Genomic DNA, 19073 nt, shown 5'->3' on the forward strand with positions numbered 1-19073 from the left:
TAGTTGTGGAGGCCACCCGTGGACCAACCAATCAACAAATCACATGACAACATGAGAGTTGCCAGAGAAGAAACGCAGCAAGCGGCTGCAGATATTTGAAAGCCAGCAGGTAGCAGTTGGCTTCCTGGTAGTCTTTTTTTTACAAACTGTTTCCACATTTCCGCCTCTTATTGTCATCTCACCTGTATTATGTACCAAATAATTCTTCCCAGGCTGCTGATTGGTCCGGACAGCACAGCTTTAAGCCTGGTTAGATGCATTTGTGAGTTTGTAATCTCACAAATGGCAAACTCACATTGTCCTCTGAGATCTGAAAGTGTGTTTTTTTTCTATGCCTGCATATTCATATTCAGTCACTGAAAAGCTGAAGCCTGTCCCAGCATGCGCTGGGGAAACTGGAAGGCTTAGTACTAGGAGGGTGGTTACACATCCGCTCTGTGTTAACACGATCTCTGCCTGTGAATGCTGATGTAGTTGTCACTGAACCCATTTCTCCTCTCTGCTCCCCGTCAGACGGTGCTGACCGCACATCAACAATATGAGAAGAGGACCTGGGTGAGAGCAGCAAGACAGGTTCATGAGGCTCTCTCACGATAAGCCACCTCGAGGCCACCAGCCCTCCCGTCCCCTCTCCATGTAGCCAATGGTAGAGCTCAACCAAAGGATCGGGCAGGATCCAAGAAACACAAGAGAGCCGGTTATCACACAAGCTATCACATTGGCACCGTCCATCGGGTTGGAAAACACACTTCCTGCTCTGCCAGCACACTCAGTCACCTGTGTCTGGGAGAGAAAAGCCGTGAACATGGTCTGGACAGTGTGTAAACAGCGCCCCTCCCTAGAGAGGCCAGAAGCAGTACTGCAGTCACAGAGAGATGCTGGCCTGTGAGTCAGAGTTCAGGGAGACCGAGATCTTTCCCTCTCTGACGCCGCCTGGTCCCCGCACATCGACCACAGCTCGTGGCATCTTTCAAACCCATAACAGTACCTCAGACCCCGAAACAAGATGAGACAAGCAGAGCCGCAAAGATGCAGCAGGACGTTGGGATTTCCTGGACTTTTTTTTTTTTAGCAAGTGTCCAGTTTAGAGCCCGGGAAGGCCTCTTGCTCAGTATTGGGTGGCTAAAAAAACATTTATTTGTGTTGTATGTATTTATTGTTTACATATTGATGCTACTTTCAGAGGGTACAGAAACATGCATGAATTTCAGGTATGTCAGATTCTGTAAAGCCTTGGGTGTCTACAAGCTTTACATCCTACAAGTAGCTATCACACTAGTTTACAACTAACATGCGTATTCTTTATTTTAGCAGAAGAAAGACACGTTGGCCCGAACTGTTACTGAGAGAGAAGGAGGTAGAGCAGATGTGAGGAAGAAGGTGAGAAGGTGGAGAAAGACGTAGAAAGTAGAAGAAAGAAAGAAACTGAAGTGATGCTGGAAAAGGAAAGAGGAGGTTTAAAGGCATCGGAGGCAGGACCTCTGATGGGCTGGAGATGACGGAGGAAGAGGATGTCATGTCTAATCATGTTACGAGTGTAGGAGGAAGTGAGTTCGGCACAACTCTTGTCACACATTGTCCATCCATAGTTTGTACTGTATGAATTCAGTAGTTTTTTGTTTTGTTTTTTTTTGTTTTTTCAAATGGGAAATTATTACATCAGTGGGATTGTCTGCATGTTCAGATCCTGGGGTTAGTTCATGTTTTAAAGCAGGGTGATGTGCTTAAGCTGCATGTTAACAGCTAAATATCTTTGTTGGAGGAAAAGAAGATTGTGATATGCAGAGTGGACAGGATGGCAGGACGTGGATTTGGGTTCCACTCAGAGGATTGCGACATTGGAGAAACGTGTCAATCCATGAAGGGTAGTATTCCCAGAGATTGTCTGACTAGTGCTTACCTCCACCTGCTGGCCAAATGCAGTCATGACAGGACAGGGGCCTAAAAAAACCACAGGTACAATGAAGTAGATGATTGGAAACGATTGGGCTGAAGTCGTGGCTTCAGAGATCACCTGTGTGTTCTTCTGTCCGTCCTGTCAGCGCAGGCCTCCATGGAATCTTTTTTTGTTTTCCTTCTGAATCTCATGGTTATTCTGTGTCTTAATATTTATCCTCGGTTTTATTTGTCTGGAATACAGACTGTATAAGTGTAGTTTTATATTGAAATAAGCTGGTTAGGTTACTGCTGCTTTAAATCTAGCATGCGAGTCCTGACCCTGACCATTAAGGGTTATTGGTTATTATTGTTTAGTTTCTTTATTATTATTTTTTTTTGCAATTCTTTAGTACCTTTTATATCCTGCACTTGATATGATAATGTGATACTCTAAAATCCAAATGTTCAAGGCTCCAGGAGCAGATTAAAAGAGACTGACACCCGTTCAGCAGACAGACGGGAATCAGAAAATCATCATCACTATCGGTCTAAAGAGGGATGTCAGAAAATAAACGCTGCCTCATATCGGCTTAGGCCGCATCCCGCCTCAGTTAAGGATCATAACAGTGTCTCTGCATGTTTTAGTTTGATTTGCACGTCGTCGACTGCTAGCTTAGACACAGGAGTGTGCACGTGTCGTGCAGACCTCGGCTGCTCCATAAACAACTCGTGTTAATTTTTTGATAGAAAATATTGAAAAGTGGTCAAAGACATGGCATTTACAGTTTTTAGAAGACAGCGTGAGGTCCCCACAGTTCTGCATTTAGGCAAACGTGAGCCGCAACAAGCAACGTTTGAGAAATCTTAGTCATCCAGGTGTGTCGAAGCAAAAACCAAAAGCAGCACAGCTCCCCACCAGCCGGTTAGAAATGATGATACCATTCAGTAGGGCAGCAGAGTCCCACCGGGAAACTTTGTAGTTCCAGATTTATTCGTATAACTGACTGCTACAGCTTTGGTTTTGGCACCAGAGAAATGAAAAGGCCAAAACAAGAATCCTTTGGATTAATACAAGCATAGATTTACACTACAGAAAACAAAAAGGCAGCAGTGATGCATTTAGTGTAGTGCCTGGCTGAGTCCCAGCTTCCCGCCTGCACTGGCTGATGTGGCCTCAGATCCACTGCTGGTGGATTTTAGTCTGTGTTTATTCTCTGGGTCTGTCAGAGCCAGCAGACATTTGCAAAAGAAGATTCCACCAAATCATGAATGTGGCATGAACACATTTCAGTCCTGAGTGGAAATGGTTGCATCTGTTTTTTTTTTTGTTTTTGTTTTTCTCCTGGCCCCCCCCCCCCCTCTCTGAGACGTGGCTTCAGGATCTCATCGTGTTTCAGTGTCACTGCCATATGAATCAGTACTTAAACAGTTATTTATTCTTGTGTTTCATGTTTTTGAGGAAGTGTCATTTAGGTGTATTATTATTTAAATTACCATATGTATTAACATGTTATGGCTGGTGACCATACGTACATCTCAAACATTAACATAGTTATTGTTGACTGCTTTTTCTTTTATCTTTGTGTTCCTGTTGTTGAACTGTTAATCACATGTGTCTGTAGTCATGTTGGAGACTTTTCATTTGAAGTCGGAGGGCTGCAGAGAGCAGGAGCTGGTCTGTCACGTACATCGATTCACTTACAGGATTCACGGTGGACATGTTGGGAGTCCTGGTGTGCCAGGAAGTAGACTGGTCCATTCTGGAGGTTAGGTAGGAGTAGGACTTGGTGCTGTGGGCACACACCTGAAGAGGCTTATAGGTATTGTGTGTATGTTGCTTTAAAGGATCGGTTGGCATCACTTTATACTGCTAAACAAATCCCATGAAAAGACCGGATTCAACAGTGTGTTTCTTTCAGTACTTCAACAGTAGTTGTGAAACTGTCTGAACTGTTTTGATGCATTTTGTGCTTGATTTTGCATGTGTGGGAGCAGCAGAGGGCAAAGTGGAGAAGAGTGGAGCTCTGTGGAGCAGAGGGATGTGATGCATCAGGGTCTGAGCATCTTTTCATGGGATTTATTTGTATCAAGTGAATCTACAGTCAGCGATGTGATCAAAGGGATTATTAAAGTGTTTTTGCAGTATTTCTATTTACTTTACTATTACTGTGCCATTCTGAGAGAAAACTAATTCGCCTCTGTGCCACTTTTTTTTATATAAATACTGACTGACAGCATTTAAATAACCTGAGTTGATGTGATTCTTCTAGGTGACATAGAAGTTACATGGTTTATATTCAGGGTGCACAGGCCCCTCCAGCCCCCGGTTTCCTGCAGCATGTGTGGCTCAGAGAGAAAGAACCTGTGACAGGAGGGCGGAGCCGACCGCTCTGAGGTCTGGATCGTTACACATCTCTTCAAACCAAATGCTTTTTGTTTTGTTTTTTTTGTTTGTTTATCATATCAGCTCTGTGGGTGTCACACTGCAGTATTAACAACGCCTTGATATTCCAAAAACGTTTAATGTACTTTACAACAAGACATATATGCTGTTTTGTATCTTTTATTTTTTATTTTTATTTTTTTTGTCATAGATTCTGCAGTTTTAGTCGGTTTATGTCAATATAATTGGGATGCCAAGAAATTTTTCGTTTGTTTTTATTTTGTTATTTTGTAAATTCAGCAGAATCCATTCTGTAACTACGTGTTACCGCTTGACTGTGCTCCTTTTACTTCATTTAGTTTTATTTTATCAAAGAGCCGATGTCCTGTATTGACTGCAGGCTTACGTATATATTTGACAAAAGAACATTGTATGTTTAATAATAAAAAAAAGAAAAAATTACCAAAAAAAAAATATAGAAAAAAAAGAAAAAGAAGGAAAAAAAATGTAATTTATATTTTAAACCTGCATGCACAAGGCTGGGAAAAGTCATATTTAGAATAACAAATGGCAGTGCCTTCTTTTTGTACTCGAGACATTTACCCCAAATGTAAATGGTTTTATATGGGAAAACTGTAATGATACAGGAGGAAACGGCTGCACCGGTTCACATTCACACTGCAGACAAACCATAGAATCCATAGAACTTTATTAACCATGCTGGTTTTAACATGTGTGTCTCTATTCAGAGCACCAGTCGCTGTGTAATAATTTGGCATGGGGGAATATGTCAGAATAGAATGTTAAGGGATCATTGAGTTGATTAGACTCCTTAAATTTTGTCTGCCCAACACTGATTCCATTCCATAACTGACTGTAATGGAAGATGATCCCATTTGAGAAGCTGAAGGAGCCACAGTAATTCATTATCAAACATCGTGGGCTGTCCTTTAATAATCAGCAAATTAAACTGTTGTAGCACCACCTAAAGGCTGATCAGTGTTACTGTTCTTACTACAGGAGCACTATTTTGCTGCCTGCTTTCTTGTAAGTGACTTATTCCCTACATCACACACACACACACACACATAAAGCTGACACATCGGAGCTGAGCGCAGAGGTCTGCAGGGTGAATGTCGGCCATCTGCACTGTTTTTGTGTTCTGTAGGTACTTCCTAATGCTGATATGAAGTTCTGTAAAAAAAAAAAAAAAAGAAAACGTGAGAAAGGCTGAGTGTGTGAGTGTGTGTGTGTGTGTCTGTGTGAGAGAGAGAATACATTCAAATGTTTTTTAAAGTGTCTTGCTGTACTTTTTGTTGCGATGTACCAGAATGCTGTGACTTGGCATGCCCCCGTTATACATAAAAAAAAAAGTTGTTCGTCCTCCTGCGCGTCTGTATTTATATATTTGTGTGTTTTTTTTTACTTTAACAGAAGAAGAATCCCATTTTGTGGCACTGTAATGTGTGTAATAGTAATATTTTACTTTGAAATGTTCCTCAGGTTAAACCCAGAGAAGCAGCTGCTTCCTGAGGCTGAGCGTATGAGGAGGCAGCTTCAGTGTAAGTAACATGCAAAAATGTAACGTTACTAAACTCAGTCAGTAGCTGCTGAGTCATGCTGTGTCAGACATTTAGACTCGGAGCGCCTCCACCTCTTGGCCGTTCACACACTGGGCGCAGAGCCACATTAACCCTGTGAGTGGCCCCGCTTTGTCTGCTCCTCCTCTAGTTCATGGTCTTTTTACATTCTTCCCTTTCAGACAGAGCAGACCTACAGTCTGTGGTCCAGGCCAGAGTTAGTGAGCTTATTGCAGTCAGCTGTGGAGGTTCCATCGCTGAGCATCAACCAGCAGGTACAGAGGTAACGACGTCCCCTTGTAGTTAAAGACGATCTCACTGGTGTTGACAGCAGTAGGCTCCTTGCAGCAAGTAGCTGTAGATAATACCACCTCACTAAAGGCTAATGGGTCCACAGGGGCATGAGTTCATGTCCTGCTGCAGAGGCTTAGCATTTATTTATTATGTTTTTTTAGAAAATCTAAATCAGAACCATAAGAGTATTCTTTCGAGTATTTTGTGTTTTTACCTTACTTTACTTCTGGAGAAGACTGCAGGAAGCAGTCGAAACATGTCGAGGTAAAAACACAAAACACTGGCCTGATCGTAAGAATACTCTTATGGTTTAAAAAGGTCAAGACCAAATGAATCTTGTTGAAATCGCCTAAATCAGAATTTGCTGCTTCCCACAACTTGTACCCCGCTACTGTGCAACTGGCACACTCACTGTCAAAGTTTAATTTTTACAACAACAGGCAGAAAAGCCAGCAGTACAACAATTAGAATCGTTTCAAAACAGAAAGCCTGAAGCTTTAGAGCACGAAGTGGAGGACGACTCTCTGAGCAGAGCTGGACTCGTGTGTGGAGACCTGCCTGCAGGTGACCAGGTGAAGCAGATGTTCCAAGCTTCGTATTATAAGAATAAGTTTAAACAGCCAGCTGATCTAGTAGCTTCCTCCATTTTGGACTTTTCGGCTCTCAGTCTCCTCAAAGTTTGTACAGTTTTTGTGTTTGTCCATGTGAGGGCAGCAGAAATGAGCTGCGGATACAGTGCAGCTTATTTAAACTTTATTAATCCTAGTTTGTGTGACTCAGTGACTCATGTCTCTAATGTTCATTCTTTTATTTCTGGTTTTGGTCCCCACCACCTCCTGAGGTGTAATGTAATGCTTCTTATATGGACCCGAGGGCTAAACAATGAATGAAAGTATAGTGCAACAGATTTAACCGATAATTCACTTACCTTAGAAATTCAAGATACAGACAGGTTTACCCACCTCCGTCTCTGCTGATTGAATTAGAAGCAATGAACACGCAGTCCGCACCGTCACATAGAGATTTATTTTCTTTGATTAAAAAGTCTTTGAAATGAACACAGTACATAAAGTGACAATGATGGTGAAGAGGCCAAAGAACAGGCCGCCCTTCTCAGCAAGGCCACAAAAACACACAAAAAATCAGAGCCACCTGTGAGCACTCACTCCCCCTCCAGCACACACACACACACACACACACATTACACAAGTTAAAACCTCTCGAAGTCTGTCTGGGGACATGATGATGCATTGAAATGCAAAGGTTTGCTACACAAGTAAACACTGAACTCTCAAACACACTCATCTCCACACTCTTCATCTACTGGGAGGAAAACTGTGAAGACGACACACACACACACACACACACACACACACATTCATTTGCCACAACAACGTTGTTTCTTTTTTTTTTTCCCGTTGAGAGGCGAGTTGGCACATGAAGGCAGATCCCTGCACGGGACCATAAACATAAGACGGTGAAAACTGTAAAAATGAGAATATTGGTGTCATTTTCAGATGAAGCTTTTACAGTCTGAACTTTGCTCATATTTACCCCAAAACCCTGAAGGATGTGACAGTAACATGTAAACTGAGGTTTGTGTGGTGTTAAAGTGCCGCCTACCAGGTAAACAGATGTGTTTGTAAAACAAATAAAAATCAATAGTCATACTGAGGGTTGCAGCTCCACTCAAACGATCCATAAGTTGATAATGAAATAGGGAGAAACGCATGAAAAGGCCCCGTTTCTTTCATCATCATAAACCTTATATTCAGCTCATCTGCATGAGATCTAATCTGAACTGTGTCGGACAAACAGTTTTCAGTGTCGTTTCCTCTCCATAAACTCTGCTATAGTTTGAGGCCAGTGTCTGATATTTGATCAACCAGCACAGGCAGCACACGTAGACCAAAAACAGGGTAAAGTCTGTCCCTTCGCCTCAAAGTAAACAACCTGTCAGTCAACGGCCTCGTACTGAAATCCCCAAACGCTTCACTTTATCTGACAATTACACCGAATGAAAACACAGTAAACACTCTGCTGCCACTGCCTTTGATGAGATGGATGCACTCACACACACACACACACATACATACATATACAAAGTTAGCACGCCAGCTGGTTTGTGCAGGTGGCGGTAACCCCAGGCAACAGGAGGAAGAGGACAGGAAGTAAGAGGACGCGCGTCATCCTCCTCAACTCCTGATGAGCGTCAGAAACTCGTCACGGGTTTTCGGGTCTTCCCTGAAAACACCCAACATGGTGCTGGTGACGGTTTTACTGTTCATCTTCTGAACGCCTCGCATCACCATGCACATGTGACTGCAGAGGGAAAGGAACATAAACAGGAAGTAAAAAAAAAAAACACATTACATTTTATGTTCTTAATAAATATTTCAATTCTAGATTTTAGTAACTGCACCAAGACCTTCAGACAGATGTAAAATCTATCTGCTTGGGCATACGTACGTCGCCTCGATGACAACTCCGACCCCGGTGGGCTGCAGAGCCTCAGTGATCGCCACGGCAATTTGTTTGGTCAACCTCTCCTGAACTGCGGATGCCAACGAACCACCAGTCAGAGCAAACAACAGTCAGGATCAGGGACAGAGTGCGAAGACACATTCATAAAACCAGTTACACAAATACTCCAAGTTACAGCCCTGCATTCAAAGAAGTATAGGAACATGTACTGAAAGGCCAATTAAAAGCATATAGAACTGCATAGAATTAAGAAACTCTACCTTGTAGTCGACGGCTGTAGATTTCAACAATCCTGCGGGGAGAGTCAAATGTTAGTGCGTTCTCAGTGCAAATACAAAACAGCATCAGATACAAGCTGGTGAAAGGCAGAATGGGGAAAATCCACTAAGATTAAGGAATTTTTTTTCTGTCTGTCTTTTTCTCCAAGCTCCTCCTCAAATGTGATCTCAATCTTTTGGTCAATGCCCACGTCTCATGTAGCTGAGGCTACAGACGTGGTAAATCAAGAGCCTTGCCTTTTGGTTTAGGTCTCTCGTACCACAACAGACCAGAGCAGATCCTGCTTCAATGCAGACGCCGCTGAGGGTGCTTCACCAACACTCTGCAAGGAGGATGAGGGATTTTTTTTTGGGGGGGGGGGGGGGGGGGGGGGGGGGGCTCTTATAATGGGCTGAAGCAGCAGTGGGGGCAGCAGTGGGGCCCCAGGGGTGGATGATGTCCGCCCTGGCTGACACCCCTCTGCAACATTGCATGGAGGATGGGGGAGGTGGTGGACCCATTGTTGCAAGCTATTCAGTCCCTTTGCAGCAGTAAGACGCAGACCTGTGCACTGTGGAGGTTGGACTCCATCAGGCCCGCCCCTTGTCACTGTGCTGTTTGGTGGCAGCAGGATCGCGTTTCTGCTTTTTTGCAGATGATGTGGTCCTGTGAGCTTCATCAAGTGTAAAGCAGGATGAGAATCAGCACCTCTAAATGGGAGGGTCTTAGCTGGAAAAGGATGGAATTCCCTCTCTGGGTTGGGAGCAAGTGTCTCCGGGTCTTCTGGTACCAGTGCGTCTTTAAACATTTCCATGTTCTCAGGCATCACTGTAGCTCCGGAAAATTAAAAAAACGAAATCTTTTTTTTCACAAAGGAAGTCAAATGCACAATATTCTGCAATTCTGTTCCCCACAGTGAAATTTGTAAGAACTTGTGTATCCTTGCTGATGAGGATGATGCTGGAGATGAGGACAGAGTGAGAGACTAGCTGCTCCTCTCTGTGAGCAAAACCACTTTGGACAAAGTTGACCCCGTTTCACCTCCGCGAAAATGTCACAAGACCAACGGGGCAGCACTCAGATGGTTTAAGGTTGACTCCAGTCCTTCATGTTAAAGGTCTTTTACACGAAGCTCCACCCAGTGTGCAGAGATGCTGCAGCCGTTTGTGTGTTTGGACTCTGAATGGTTTTGCTGTTGTCATCACAGTGTGTGTCCAGTACATGGTTAGTAAGGGGTGTTAGTATGATAAGCTTTAAAGGTATTGGGGTCAGTGGGATCATTCTACACTAGTACACACAACTTTTAATAATCAGCTTACACACACACACACACACACACACAAAGAGAGAGAGACAGTAAACTTACTCACCTGGCCAGCTTGCTGAGGCCCAGAACTCTCTTGTTGGGGAGGTAACCGATATGAACCTGCACAGTGAAACACTACTGGTTAACCCTGCAGACACTGTGGACAACTCATCCTTCAGTGTTGCCTCAGTGATGTTGAGTGTGCACGTCACCATGGTTACCACTTCGTAGGCCCAGAAACAGTTTGGGGTTCAAACATTAGAACACAGAGTACGTTAACAAAACCTCCACCTCTGTTTTTTTATGACCATTAGAAACCAAAAGGAAGGTGGAGAAGAGGAGGAGGAGAAGGAGCCATCAGCTGGAGAATCACTGCTGTGGATGCCCAGAGGCTCTAATTCTCTTACACACACACACACACACACTCTCCACTCAAATGTCAGACACAATTTGTTGACGAGATGAGAGAAAGGGCAGCGGCAACAAGCGTGCAAAGCTCTCTTTTCCTGCTTTTTCTTTCTGTTGGTCCGTCTTCTGTGCAGCGGCCTGATACAGACATCAAACAGAATCAATGTGGCAGCAGCACATGTTTTTCATATTTACTGTCACATGCTGCGAGAAGATAAAAAATAAATAAATCAGGACAACAGTCGCCGTGTATAACAACACTTCTTTAACAATTTCTCATCAACCTTGTTGAAAGAAACACGTGACAAGATTATGTGGTGTCAGCTTCTCGGGCCCTAAGGTGGACTTTATGATCTCTCTTTCAATCCAAAGACAAAAACATGATGTCGACTTCGAAGCAGCTCTGCATTATTAGAATGTGTGTCTCTTAATGACTCCTGCTCCCATAGATCTAGGATCTATCATCTGATGGACTCCAGAGCTGCTGCTACAAATCTTGCTTTACTTTTTTTTTACCGGCTGGCTGTGGACCTCAGAGGGCGGTGCAGAGCTGCCTGGTACCGGGCAAGGACAGCTGATGGACACAAGTCTGCAGCAGCGAGCAGACGGGGGAGTGCTGGATACAAACGTCAAGATCCGAGTGAGAGCCATCGTCACAGTGTTGGGTCACTTTTGTTCTGGATATTGAAAGTATTACTACTTGATCATCATTCTAGTCCAACGACTGCATCCAGACTGGCAAACCACCAGGTCTCTGTCACCTATAAGAGAGTGGAGACCTGGCCCACCTGGATCCAAAGCTCAGCTATCTGTCTCAACCTAGGAACATGTCAGGAGGACATGTGGTACCCTGATAACTGTCCAGAAGGTCAAATCTTGCACAAGCATGTCAACCACAACAGCAATGAGAGCTTTCCTGGGCTCTCCTGTGCATCCACTGAAGGCCTGACGGATGGACTCAGACCCTAGCAGCCTCTGGCTCTTCCTCCTGTATGGAAGGAGAGTCTCAGCTTCTGGACTGCTTAAAGTGCCCTTCCCAACCTGTTGAGGATAGAGTCCTTAGCTTTACAGCAGCACATGTTATAATTCTATCAAATCAAACTTCTTCAGAGCCGTTCGGTTAAGACGTTTAGTTCGACATACCGACGAGCTCCTTCAACAGGAAATGCATCACAGTGAAGACATAATGACGCCTGCAGTGACAGGTGTATTTTCTCTTCACAGGTTTGTCTGTCGACCGCAAACTACATGACAACCTGCAATAAAGTGGTCCTGTGCAGCAGCTCATCGAACAGCCAGTGCCTACCTGCACGTCGTCTGACAACAACAGCGGAGAACACACCAGACACACACACACAAGAGGCTGCTGAGCAGGGGGGAGGGAGGAGGTTCAGGGACGAACACAGACTACCAACAGAAGAGGTGTGGTAAGTGTTTGTGTGATTCACTGCTGTCATCAGGGCCCATTTACACCGGTGGAAAAAAAAAAAAGATCAGCTGCCAGCTGCTATTGTCTTAAACGACTCGCACCTGCAGGCGGAGATGGAGAGATAAGAAATAAAAGGCGGAAAGAGGGGAGAGGCCAGTCAGGTTTCAGCCGAGAGTAATGATGTCAGAGGAGCGGAGAAGAAGAAAAAACAACCACAGATAAACAGATCTCAGATAATCTGATTGTTTCTCATGTTGTTCAGGCCAGCAGCCTTCAGGCGAGACGGGGTTTTAAACAAGCGGCGGATCTGAAATAAATGCTTCAAAGAAATACTCCAAACGGACAGAATTATGAGTCTTTCTGAGGCTGTATGAACGTCTGATGGAGGCAAATATATTGATATGTCATAGAATGCTTGTGACAAGCATTTGTTTGATCTGCAGGCTTCACATAGCAGTTACATATCTGTAGCATGCAGAGCGCCCAGATGCTCACAGCTGTGGGCACAAACGTTTGTACACACTGACACCAGGTTTTTCTAAAGTCAGTAATCAAAGAATTTAATCTGCTCTCATTTATCTGTGCTTGAGGTTTGCTTTGTTTATATCATAATGAATGTACTGGTTTCAGTATTGAAAGCTTGTGTGTGTGTGTGTGTGTGTGTGTGTGCGCTCTCCTCTCACCCTGCCGAAGATGGGCACCAGGTGATGCTCACACATGGAGAACATGTCGATGTCTTTGACGATCACCATCTCGTCATGGTCCTCGTCGAAGATGGCATCATTCAGCACGTCTGTGGAGGAAAAATAATGAGGTGAGGTTTTTTCTTTTAATCACGTCTTTCTGAGCTTTACGTTTTGTGTCGCCTTGTGTCTCGTCCTACGTCACTTCCTGTGCATTGAAACCAAACAGCCGCTCACCTCCCGCCGCTGAGCTCTTTATCATGGACCTCAGCTTCTCTATCTGGCAAACACCTCAATCTAATTATAGCTCTGCCTCTGTACACTCCTTCCTGCTGTTGCTTTATTGCATTTTTCAGTTGCGGGAGCTTCAATAAACTGCTTTATCTGTTTGTGACGATGCAGACGCCTCTCTCTCTCTCTCTCTCTCTCTCTCTCTCTCAGCGCGGCGGTTTTTAATTTCCTGACTGGATATCTGTTGAAGGGAGAGGAGGGTGAGGTCACACAAACAGCACAGAGCGCGAGCACTTGTTGCTTCAGTCTCTGCTCTAACTGTGTGCAAACAGAGCAGCAGGTAGACGTTGTGTTTCTCTGAGTAACACCGCAACATGACAAACTATAACCTATGCAGCTGTGACTATATGTTGTTATCTGAGTAGGTAAAAACGGACCCACGGTGGCATTCATGTGTGAGGGCGCTGCTAGATGAGCCTCAGTTTAGGTTCTCATTCTTCAAAGGCTGACTTTTGTGATGGTTGAAAGGTGTCGACAGTCTTTGGCGCACAGTAACAAGAAAAACGGACCCTGGGTGCCTTCAGGTTGACTCCATGGTAATCCTGTTTGAAAGTTTTACAATCAAGTGAGACTCTGCAGCTGCTGATAACGTCGTTATCACAACCTTAATGATCAGAAACCTCTGTAAACTACTTTAATGAATCCACCCACAGGTTTAATCAAACCCCTGGGATCTCATTTCTAAGGCTGGATTTGTTGGCACCGTCAAATTCTACATCCTTCTTTCTGATATGAAATATGATATGATGAAAAACCGGTCTGACCATCTTCTCAACGTCTCCTGATCAACTCAGTGTCTGCACAGATTCAACTGGCAGGAATGATGGAAAAACAAAAAGAAATCTCACCGCTCTATTCATTGTGAAAGTTGCATCTCTCTCTCACACACACACACACACACACACACCCTGAAGGAAAATGACATTTGTCAACCTAAACTAAGTAAAGGCCAACTGGTGAGGACGCCGCGGGTGACAGAGAGCTGAGGCGTTATCAGGTAATGACAGTGTTACTCATCATCAGGGCTTACATTCAATGGTGCTGCCTCCTTTGTGTGTGACTGAATGACACACACACACTCACACACTCGTAGATAACATGTTAACAGGTTCTGAATGAAGCAGGAAACAAAGGTGGGAATAAACAAACACACACTGCTCCCATCGCGTGTGTCAGCTGTGCTTTAAATGATATTTTAGTTCCTGCAAAACAGTTTCACATCCCATAATAACCCTGCTCTGGGATCTCAATAAATTGTCTTTGTGTTTACAAAAGGATTTGGATGTTGCTAGGCAACCACGCAAACAGCTGGTGGTCAGCTGTCAGTGCGTAAATCGGGGGGGGGGGGGGGGGGTCGCTATTGTGCTAACTCGTAGCATGTTAGCATTGGTTAGCATAGCTCTATCACCAGACCTTGTCCTTGTAAACATCTCGTCATCCCTTTTTTATTTACAGGGACCCTCTGGAGCTTCACCCCCGACCAGAGATGAGAACATCAGATGAGAGGTTGGGACATCCTGTAAGAGGATCGGAGCAGATCAGGACCGGCCAAAAAGAGCGGAGGACTTAGGGTCGACCTAGGACTCACTGGAGGGATGATGTCTCCACACTGGTCGGGGAGATGATGATGAAGATTCTCAGTCATCCAGGTCATATGGCGTAGAGGCGATTGAAGCGAGGCGTCTGGACTTTTCGCTGCTCCTCCATCAGCTTCATCAGTTCTAACTGCTTGGTAGGGAAACATGGTTTATATGTGGTGGAGGCCTTCAGTGGGTGGGTCTGTGTTCATACTTGTGTTGGTCTGACTTGACTAACGACTATGAGACCGCTGGAGGGGGACTGGTGACAGCCCTTTGTTCCTGCTGTGAGCATGTGACTTGGAGTGAAACCTCCTGAGAATGGATGGAAGCTGCATTGTACAGATCAGAGCATGGTCGGGGAGATGTTGGTAGAAAGCTGCTGCTGCCATGGTCCTTGTAGACTGAAGGCTTTGTAGCAGCTTGTGCTAAATGCTAACAAGACGTGACAAGAAGCAAAAAGAGCTGTAACGCCTCTCTCTGTGGGCTTTGACTGACACCATCCATGTGGTTTAGCTCAGAATTTACCAAATATTTTAATGTGTTTAATTAAATTAAATGAAAAAAGTGGTGGCTCCCATTTTTGAAGTGCAAAGATTTATTTAATGTATTTAATTCAAACACAGAGGAAAGTTTCAGAGCTCAATGAAATCATTAATGCAAAACAGCTGACGTCAGCAGCCCGCTTTAATCTTTGCATTTCTTTTCCTCATCACGTTTGTGTTGGTCATGTGCTCGACAAGAGGATTGTAAGCTCAGCATGTGGTGAAACCTGAACCCATGACTTGCACACACACACGTGAACACACTGATCAAACAGAGTGACACGGCTCTCAGAATGCTATAACTCTCCACAAACACTTCAAACTACATGTGTTTTCTGTGTTCTCTGCTTTTCAGCAGGTCGTAGGGGGAGGTTCCTGCAAACAGCCAATCAGCAGGCGAATGGAGCGACGCCGCCACTGCCACTGCTGCGGCCTGAACAGCAGCACACATGTAACCCATCACTGTCCATACATGTTGTACGAAAAAAATGGATCATCTTATATTCTTCTGTGAATTCCTCCCTTTAGTGTTTCAACACACACACACACACACACACACACACACACACACACACCGTGGCTGCAAAACTGCCTCGACCCCCATAAGTGCCAAACTACGTCCAGATGGAGCTCTGTGGAGGGGGCAGATCCCCGACTCCAGCCACTCCGATGTGGCCTAGTGTGGAGAAGCTGACCCGTGTGGACCTGACCCCGCACCTCAGCATCAACCCATCACAGACCATGATGCAGTAAAGTCAGAGCGGCCAATCACACGTGAGAAAAATCACACACATCTGCAGCTTTTCAAAGAGCAGGAGTTCTTGTAACCTTGTTAAACACCAGTCTGATCAGATCACACAAACATGACATGATACGTGAAATATGATATGACCTCTGCAAAACTTACATATTTTAACATCTACCAAACGTCCTAAAACCCAAAGTGGCAACCAGTAACTGATCGATCAATGCATTCCTGTCAATGAAAAGCCTCTGACAGCTAACAACAAAGACAGAAATAAATCACATTTAGAGACGGTTGTACTCTGAATGTTTAACATGTGGATGCTTTAAATTTGACAGGAAATCCTTCAAAATAAAATACATCTGTTCCAAATGTGTGTTTATAGCTCGGGCCAAGAAAACAAGTCATCGATTTTAAACAGGACTGTAGCTCAGAAAAAAATTTAGCTCATACCTAATGTATCCATGCGAAGTAACGGAGTAGATGTACTCAGTTACTGTGAGTATGACACACCGTATGTGTGTGCTTATAACATTACATATAAACTACAGTAGTTCACAGTGTAATCCAGTGAAAGTACTTTTAACACCGGGACAGTGGAATAAACATGAAATACTGTGCTCCATCTCCTCTCAGTAAATCCCGGGTCTGTGGTCCCTCCTCTGTCACACCTGTGGACAAATCCCCGCACCGCCTCCTCCCTCTGAGCGGCTTTGAGTGGATTTAAAAACTCACCGATAATTTTCTCCTGGTAGCCCTTGGTGAAGAACTGCATGGCGGTGGCGGCCCTCCAGGGCGTCTTGAGGAGCCCCTGCCGCTGCGGGTCCTCCCCGAGTCCCCGCAGGATGGTGGTGTAGGCGGCAGCCAGGGACGGCAGGCTCATCTCGTTGTCCTCCACGCTCCTGGTGCGCTCCTCCTTCCAGCTCTCCATCACAGAGTTGCTCGGCCGGTGCGAGCCGGACTCCGCTCCGGGCGCCTGTGGATCCGCGGCGTGCGGAGGAGGAGGAGGAGCCGCGCTGCGCCCGGTGCCGCCCGGTGGTCGCTTCACCATCCCGTCAAAGTGTCCGTTAAGCACGGAGCCGCCGTCCCCGCCGTCCTTGGTCTGGGTGTGTTTGGAGTGCTCCATCACTTCTTTCTGCTGCTCGGCACTTGTTGATCTCGCTCGTACTTTCAGTTGAAGTGGGCGCTCCGCTGCCAGCCTCAGCATCCTCAGCTTTATAACAGCGGGGTAATCCACTGAGCGCTCCCATTGGCTGGCGCGACCCCGGGGGGGGGGAGGGGCCACCTCCCCTTTGATTCACAGAGGGGCCCCGAGGATGAGCAGGAGACCCGTCACCTACCTGTGGTGCAGAGTAGGGAGTACTGGGTGGGTGATGAACCCGTGGGTCTCCCAGTATGTCCCTCTGTGGCGGATTAACATCTGCATGCGTGACAGATGAGGCTCACATGACCAACATGTACTATTAAACAAGCAGTAATATATATATACATAATTAATGTATTCAAATTCAAATTATTTCAACATATTTAACCCTCATGCATTGTTCGCAAACACTACCCTAATGTGTTGTTCGGGGACAAAAACGTCCTCTAACTTTAACGGTTTTAAAAATATATTAGATAAATATTTTTTTGAAATTTTTTTGCATAGACCTTTTAATTAACTTCAGTTCTAATCAACAGTAGTGAAAAAATCATTTTCCCCCAGGATTTTAACCCTTTAATCACCAATTTTATAAGGGGTGGTGCTGAAAATTGAAAAAAAAAAAACACAAAATGGCTCATTTTTAATAGAAAAGGTGAATGTGGACTGGATTCTTTTGAACCTTTATTACAGTCTTGGTCATGTCAAACATCAGTAAAAAAATTGACTTGATTGCATTATTAGTTTTTGCACAGCACTGGATTTTCTTTTTTTCTCCCTAATGTGTTGTTCGGGGACAAAAACGTCCCCTAACTTTAACGGTTTTAAAAATATATTAGATAAATATTTTTTTGAAATTTTTTTGCATAGACCTTTTCATTAACTTCAGTTCTAATCAACAGTAGTGAAAAAATCATTTTCCCCCAGGATTTTAACCCTTTAATCACCAATTTTATAAGGGGTGGTGCTGAAAATTGAAAAAAAAAAACACACAAAATGGCTCATTTTTAATAGAAAAGGTGAATGTGGACTGGATTCTTTTGAACCTTTATTACAGTCTTGGTCATGTCAAACATCAGTAAAAAAATTGACTTTATTGCATTATTAGTTTTTGCACAGCACTGGATTTTCTTTTTTTCTCCCATTTTGTCCCATAGACTTACATTATAAACACACTTTTTTTGACTGCACAGCCATGGCACTACATAATCATGCATTCTTGATTGTTGGTGGTTTACCCTGTTGGTAGGAGGTAACATTTGTGATTTTTACAGTTAACAACTTAATTACCATATTAACCCTTTACCTGCAGGCCTGTGCTCATGTAGTGTAGTTTCTGGCTTGTATATGGAGTTATAGGGAGTATTTTAGCACATAATTGTGTGTCTACACACTGTGTGTGTATGTTAGAGAGGAAGAGAGCCATTTGCACACTGATCTTGTTGTCTGTGAGTACACACAACCACAGAGTCTTCATAGTAAACAAAAACAAAGAAAGTGTTGCTATGCACGTGTGCCCCTTTGATGTCTACAGGTGCAGACTAAACAAAACAAAAAGGCAAGTGGTCTTACATGTGACCTTGTGGTCATTTGATGGTGAGAAGAGCAGAAAGCAACATGAAGAGAGGATTCACTTGTGCACAATCTCTGGAAATGATTGTGCAGCCTGGCTCTATGAAGGGCCAGGCTGTGAAGCTGTGAAGGCTGCACAAGTAGATCCGTCACTTGTTCACAAGCGAATCCTTCATTCGTTCACAAGTGAATCCTTCACTCATGCACAGGTGAATCCTCTCTTCATGCTGCTTGCTGCTCTTGTCACCATTAAATGACCAGGAGGATGCATGCAAGTCCACTAGTGTTTTTGTTTTGTTTAGTCTGAACCTCTCAGCATCAAAGGGCCCGGCACTTACTTTTAGGGCTGCAACAAATTTACTTTACTTTACTTTACTAAACTACTTTTAATACTAATTTTAGTAGGGGACTAAACTGTAGATTAGATTTGGTTAGTCAATGATTATTTATTATGTTATCAAGTTATCTATCTATGGTGTCTATTTAGTAACATGCA

General features: G+C 44.2%; 2 protein-coding genes and 2 long non-coding RNA genes across 6 annotated transcripts in view; 3 read left to right on the forward strand and 1 right to left on the reverse strand.

Moving 5' to 3' along the window:
- samd4a (sterile alpha motif domain containing 4A) overlaps positions 1-5475 on the forward strand; it is a 36982-nt gene extending 31507 nt beyond the window's left edge. For all 3 annotated transcript variants that reach the window (XM_028402017.1, XM_028402018.1, XM_028402019.1), the window contains one exon: positions 514-5475. In XM_028402017.1, coding sequence (XP_028257818.1) covers positions 514-542 — 29 coding nt within the window. In that variant the 3' untranslated portion in view covers positions 543-5475. The remainder of the gene's footprint in view (positions 1-513) is intronic.
- A 290-nt stretch (positions 5476-5765) lies between these two features.
- Positions 5766-12226, forward strand: LOC114433453 (uncharacterized). The gene is made up of 3 exons (XR_003670363.1): positions 5766-5823; positions 6024-6116; positions 11816-12226. It is a non-coding gene; the product is annotated as an uncharacterized LOC114433453 (long non-coding RNA).
- On the reverse strand, positions 7143-17083 carry gch1 (GTP cyclohydrolase 1). Its single transcript, XM_028402020.1, has 6 exons — positions 16597-17083; positions 12704-12813; positions 10248-10303; positions 8880-8911; positions 8605-8689; positions 7143-8457 (listed from the first exon to the last, which is right to left on the reverse strand). The coding sequence occupies exons 1-6, from the start codon at positions 17066-17068 to the stop codon at positions 8331-8333; spliced, it is 882 nt and encodes a 293-aa protein (XP_028257821.1). The 5' UTR covers positions 17069-17083; the 3' UTR covers positions 7143-8330.
- On the forward strand, positions 12714-15973 carry LOC114433452 (uncharacterized). Its single transcript, XR_003670362.1, has 4 exons — positions 12714-12834; positions 14450-14726; positions 15472-15567; positions 15645-15973. It is a non-coding gene; the product is annotated as an uncharacterized LOC114433452 (long non-coding RNA).
- Positions 17084-19073: the final 1990 nt, after the last annotated feature.

The sequence above is a fragment of the Parambassis ranga genome, chromosome 3, assembly GCF_900634625.1.
Source record: "Parambassis ranga chromosome 3, fParRan2.1, whole genome shotgun sequence".
NCBI classification, from domain to species: domain Eukaryota; kingdom Metazoa; phylum Chordata; class Actinopteri; family Ambassidae; genus Parambassis; species Parambassis ranga.